The 5,916-nt window shown below is 40.2% G+C and overlaps 1 protein-coding gene across 1 annotated transcript; it reads left to right on the plus strand.

Moving 5' to 3' along the window:
* Positions 1–1,536: 1,536 nt before the first annotated feature.
* Positions 1,537–5,041, plus strand: SARC_11602 (hypothetical protein). Its single transcript, XM_014294308.1, has 2 exons — positions 1,537–1,735; positions 2,308–5,041. Exon 2 carries the CDS (start codon positions 2,384–2,386, stop codon positions 4,061–4,063), a length of 1,680 nt encoding a protein of 559 aa, XP_014149783.1. The 5' UTR covers positions 1,537–1,735; positions 2,308–2,383; the 3' UTR covers positions 4,064–5,041.
* Positions 5,042–5,916: the final 875 nt, after the last annotated feature.

Consider the following 5,916-nt stretch of genomic DNA (forward strand, 5'->3'; position numbering starts at 1 on the left):
ATGTCTTGCTTTTGTTTTGCTCTATCAAATATGTACATTCCTTACTCAGCTCTTTACATGGTTGACTACCGAGCATGAGTCAACCGTTGCCACGTATGTACATATACATATCTACAAGAGTCCAATTGCATGATTACTACATTGCGGCTTGCGCTTGTTCGCAACTTCGCAACTTCGCGATACCGCTAGTGATATTTTGAGCTATGTCGAAAACCGACGTAAATATAGGAACATTCCACAACTTGATGTATATCTACATCCGAGCATATATATATATAAAAGCGGTGTGCATAGAAAGAATATGGAAGGGTGTTGCAGCAACAAAGGCAGCTACTAAATAAATACGAACACAAAGGCCAAAGTTCGCAAACCGAAAGAATTTGCATCGTTTGATCTGAGTACAACTTTTGTTCGGAGATTGCCTGTGCAGATTTGCAGATTTGCAGATTTATAGTTTGAATCATCGATACAACAGAGGATAAAAATGTGAAATTAAAAATGGTCATACCTAGAGTATGAGATTATTTATGAGTCTACGACAAATTTCAGCCATTATTCGTTAACCTTATGTAGCCTTTTGGTTGGACTGCGAGGCTGTGAGCGATTAAGCAAGTTCTCTATGAGTCTATGAATCAGCACCGTATCCTAGTCAACGCAACACCGGCACAGCCTCCTCACACTCACAGGTGCCTGCAACGCATTCCGAACTTCCGAAGTAGCCATTCACAACAGGTAGAAGACCTTTTCGTTGGATACGCGTTTGTGTATTTTTTTTCTTCAAAAATAGGTATCTTGTTGTTGTGGTGTTTTTAAACTATAAAAATTGCTTCATTTCGGAGGCTATGCAAAAAAAGCATAGAGGCTATGAAATCAATGAAATGAGAAATCAATCAAATCATCGCCTTGGTATTCGCCAGCTCAGCAATTTATGAATTTAATCAGTTTGCTGTCTTAATTTAAGAGGCGTTGATTGGCTTCATGGTTAAATTTAGGAGGCTATGCATAGAGCTAGGTTTTTGTAATTTATCACATGCTTTTTGGTTTCTGACTAAATTTCAGAAGTATTATACTTGTTTGTTTTTGTCAAAAAAATATTAAAATATGTATGACTGATAATTCAGGATAAAAACAATACAAAAATGCAGAGTGATAGAGGCTAAAAGATATTTGGCACAAATCCACGCGTCAGTGCGTCCCCGCAATTTTGGCGCGTAAGCAATTCTGAATTTCTGGCACTCCAACTTTAATTTCAGTTCTGCCGATTGCGTTGTGCTATGCAGAATTGCAGATCAGTTATAGGTGATTAGATAATTTAATGATAAATTTATTTATTTTACCTGTTTGTTGTCCTTCGTACTGTCGTACGTAGTTCGATCAGCCGTTTTTTTAATTCTATCTTCTCTCCAGAGATAGAGATTCAGAGGTCAGAGCCTCAGAGGGCAGTCAGGGCACCAGACACGTTATTTTTTTGCACCCAACAACACGCGGCAGCCATACTTTATATGTGCTACACACTTTAAAGGTAGTTAGTCATTCACTCACGCGAGATTCACGCGAGATTCACGCGAGATTCACGTGAGATTCACGTACACATAAATAAGGGACACTTGAGTATTGGCTGTAGTACAGGAAACCGGATTTTTGGTATCTATTGAGGTGGACCATTGTCGGATATTAGTGCTAAGTATAGACGAGGCATTTAGGCTTCCCGAATCTACGCAAATTGAATAAGCAGGTATGTTAAACTCTCAGGACTACTATACTGCAGTATGTCCCACTTTAAAATTTCCTATGTGTCTTTTATAGTAAGCTTCAGATTACGTGTGGTATGTGAAATTCTCGTACCATTGCTCACACAACCCTATATGTAATCATGATTTCTCATCTCTATTTTAGCTCACTAACAGCGCGCATATGGCTATTTTGTTTTGTTATTATTCGGTAAATAAAGCGCACGTAAGGTTCCCTGCTTAGCATCTGCCTTTCCAATTGATGTCTGAAAGCATGTTGAGACCGAGTGTTCATGGCAAGGAGGCGATAATAATAGATTATTTTTGTCTTGACAGCAAGAAGGCAAGCTTTTCTTGTGTATGCGTATCACTCAAGTGTGTTGTATGATTAAGATTCTCGTTGCCAGTGCCCGTCAATCACATGTTCGTCTGTACCTGTGCAGCACAGGGATAATGCTAGCCAGCTTTCCATTTCAGGGATGAGTTTGGTTCGGATTCGTATGCGTATGCCTGTGCATAGTTTTATTTTATGACACAAGTACTCAACCTTGTATGCTTCGATTTGTCGTTCTTTTAGGGCTCGTGACCGTCTCTTGGTTGCACTGATTAGACTGCTATTGGAGAGTTGCAGTCCACCATAGTAGCTGGACATTATGCACATCATCACTGCGAGCGACATGACACGAAAAGGTCAGCAAAGAGGGCCGCCGACGGATCTCGACTCGGCGGTGGCATATTTGCAATCACTTGACCCAGACACCTTGCTCTGCCTGCAGTCCCGTATACCGTCGATGATTAAGTCGAAAACAAGTACAAATGCACCCGCTTCTACTAGAGGTGTTCGACCCACGTTTGATGATGGATGGCTGTTGCCTGCTGATGTCGTGCACAAAATATTTGACTATCTCTCTGTTGAGGAGTTCTGCACAGCCCGGTATGTGTGCAAGTCCGTTTACTATAATTGGCCCATGAGAGCACTGCCAGGAGAAGTATACGAGACGAAAGGTAAGCTCCACAAGAAAAGTATTCAAGAAACGTGTGCATTCTTGTCCCGTTATCCGCTACTGAAGAAGTGGGACGCAAACAGTCCGGATTTCGTGCCAGAGGACAATAGTCGCAATGCACAATTGGCGGTGGTGGACCAGATTGCCAAAGCGGTACCGAACGTCACGCACCTGGACGCCCTTGAAAACAGTTCTTTGTCACCAGTGCAAGTAGACCACCTGGTATACACACTACCGCTCACGCATTTGTATTTGGCGCGATGGATACCCGCTGATGTGTCCACTTTAACGCACTTGGAGGTGCGCCATGGCTTCTCCGATTACATAGAAGCACCCCCGGTCCGCTCGTTGACCCTCAAGTATCTCAAGCTACCACTCACGGTCGTAGATAATAGTCTCCTCGCTAATTGTCCTAATCTGCAAGTGCTCCTGCTGGACAATGCAAAAGTCAGTAGTCCATTGACTAGTTCTAATCTTATTAGATTGGAAGTGGGCGAAGTGGATTGCATTGAGGTGGTCCAAGGTCTCACCAGTCTCGATCGATTCGCTTACGCGAAATTGAATTGTTCTAAGTTTGTAAGCAAATCGGTGACCGTGATCCAGAGCGGTGGTAGAAAGGTGGGCTTCAAGTCGCCTCTTGATCTATATGACTGCACGGCCTTGACGAGAATGAACAAACTGGATGATGTGCCTGTGCATGCTGAGAAAATCGAGGAAGTCTCATCCACTGGATACCACTGGATAGGTGACAGTGTGTTGCCAAACTTAACTACACTCACACTGAAGTGGGCGAATCTGACGGATGAGAAAGTACGTTCCGGTGTGATCAGCCTTGTGTCTGTCACTTGGGCCAAAAACATACGCAAACTCAATCTGAATCTCAGGGGAGTTACCGAGGTCTGCACACCAGAGTGGCGTGATTTCTTAGAGGACATGTGCGATGCTATCCTGCTTGCTATGCCCAACCTCGAGTCTTTCCGGATAGATGGCTTTGTACCGGCCTTCCTTGACACTACAGTGTACTACAGTTCAATGAGGGAGTTTACCCTGGAATACCCTATCTTCGATATGTACAGCGCTGAGTCACTACTTGAGAGAATCCACTGCTTGTTCCCTAGTTTAGAGATTCTGCGCATACCGGTTAATATGATATACAACTTTACCGCCACACACTTTCTCGATTGCAATGATGCCCGGAATGTGAAGTACCTTGTACCACACAGCGAAAGAGAAAACGTGAGTGTGAAGTTCGAAGAGTTGGTTCAGCAAGATAGAGCTGGATACTACCTCCCATTGCGAGACCCCGATCTAGCAAAACTGTTTGCATGATTGCTTTGAAGACTGGTGGTGCATAGTACGGATAAAAAATACACTCGTATAAGGACTACTACTTATGCTTGCGCAATTAAAATTAGTTACTAACCAGCAATGCATTGGCAGCACACACCTTACCATTCTGGAGTGCTCAATGGACATAAACCTATTCAAAACGCGGTACTGTGCACCGGTAGTCGCTCACTAGCGACAACTACCTCAGAGTATACACTTAATAACAGAACAAATACAATGCAAGATACCGGTAGTGATCCCACCATTTGGAATTTCCAGCGAACTGCTTTGGCTCTGATTCCGATTGATTTGGTGGCTATCCATATAGGATTATAACTCCCACTACCGATCGCCCCCACTCACCAAATAATCCGGCGTGGCGAGGCCCTAACATGAGATATCAGCTGTACACGTCGTATAGAGTCAACACTTAGATTCTATAGTCAAAGGGGCGTGCGTTGTCATCAAACCAATTCAAGAAACTCGTTGGTTAGTCCGCCGTCCCTCATTTGGCCCTTATTGTCACTCACATTAAACGAGATAGTTTGGCCTGATACTGAGTTCTGAAACTCTCACCGAGAGTGTACCGCAGGCATCGGCGCGTATAGCGTGACCAGTCCGGGCCAAGTCGATCATTGACCATCTTAGACAACCATATCCAGTTGACAAAGGTATAGCCCTATCAAAATCGCCTCACGTGTCCAGGAGCATACTCATATGCATGCACATACTCGCTCCGAGGTTGCACAAATTTCCACCTACTTTTGTTTGGTACATTTATTTACGCCATCGAAGGGGGGGGTCCTTCAATCTCCCGACAGAAATACAAACCCTGAAGTGGACAAGATTATTCAAGTATCGATTTATTACCGACAAGGCAATCGCTTGTATTAAATATGGGCAGACTTGAACTCGGCAACTGTCACGTCCTGCCATACGTTTCCGGTGATGTATGCGTCCTTCTCTAACCATTCCTGTGAGTAGAATATCAGTGAAAAAGCACCGATGTCACGTATATATTGATGTAAGGATCAATACACCTGTATACACAACATATCCCCAGCTTCTACTCTGAACATGATTGTAAGATATATGCCAATTAACGCAAGATTGATATAGATGAACATATAAATATAGATATAATAGAAGAATATATATATAGATATACATTTATATCTATATATGTCTATATATAGATATACATATATATATAAATATGTCTATATATACATATGTATATATATATATATATATGTATATATATATACATAGATATATATATACATATAAACATATAATATAAAATTCTATGTGTGTGTGTGTGAGAGTGTGCATTTATATATATATATATATATATATACATGTATATATATTTGTATACAAATATATACACATTTATATATATATATGTGGGTGTGTATAACAGGTGATATGTATATATATATATATATGCATGTGTGTATATAGATACACAGGATTATATAAATGTGTGTGCGTGTGCGATTGCGTATATATATATATATATAAATGAATTTATATATATATTATATATACATATATGTATATATACTCGTATATATTCTTATATAAATATATATACATATATATAAATATATATTTATGTATGTATGTATGTAAGTATTTATATATATGTACATGTATATATATATAAATAAATATCTAAATATATATATTTGTATACAAATATATACACATTTATATATATATATATATGTGTGTGTGTATAACAGGAGATATATGATATATATATATGCATGTGTGTATATAGATACACAGGATTATGTATATGTGTGTGCGTGTGTTTTTGCGTATATATATATATATATATAATG

This window comes from Sphaeroforma arctica (genome assembly GCF_001186125.1).
Source record: "Sphaeroforma arctica JP610 unplaced genomic scaffold supercont1.1777, whole genome shotgun sequence".
Taxonomy (NCBI): Eukaryota; class Ichthyosporea; order Ichthyophonida; genus Sphaeroforma; species Sphaeroforma arctica.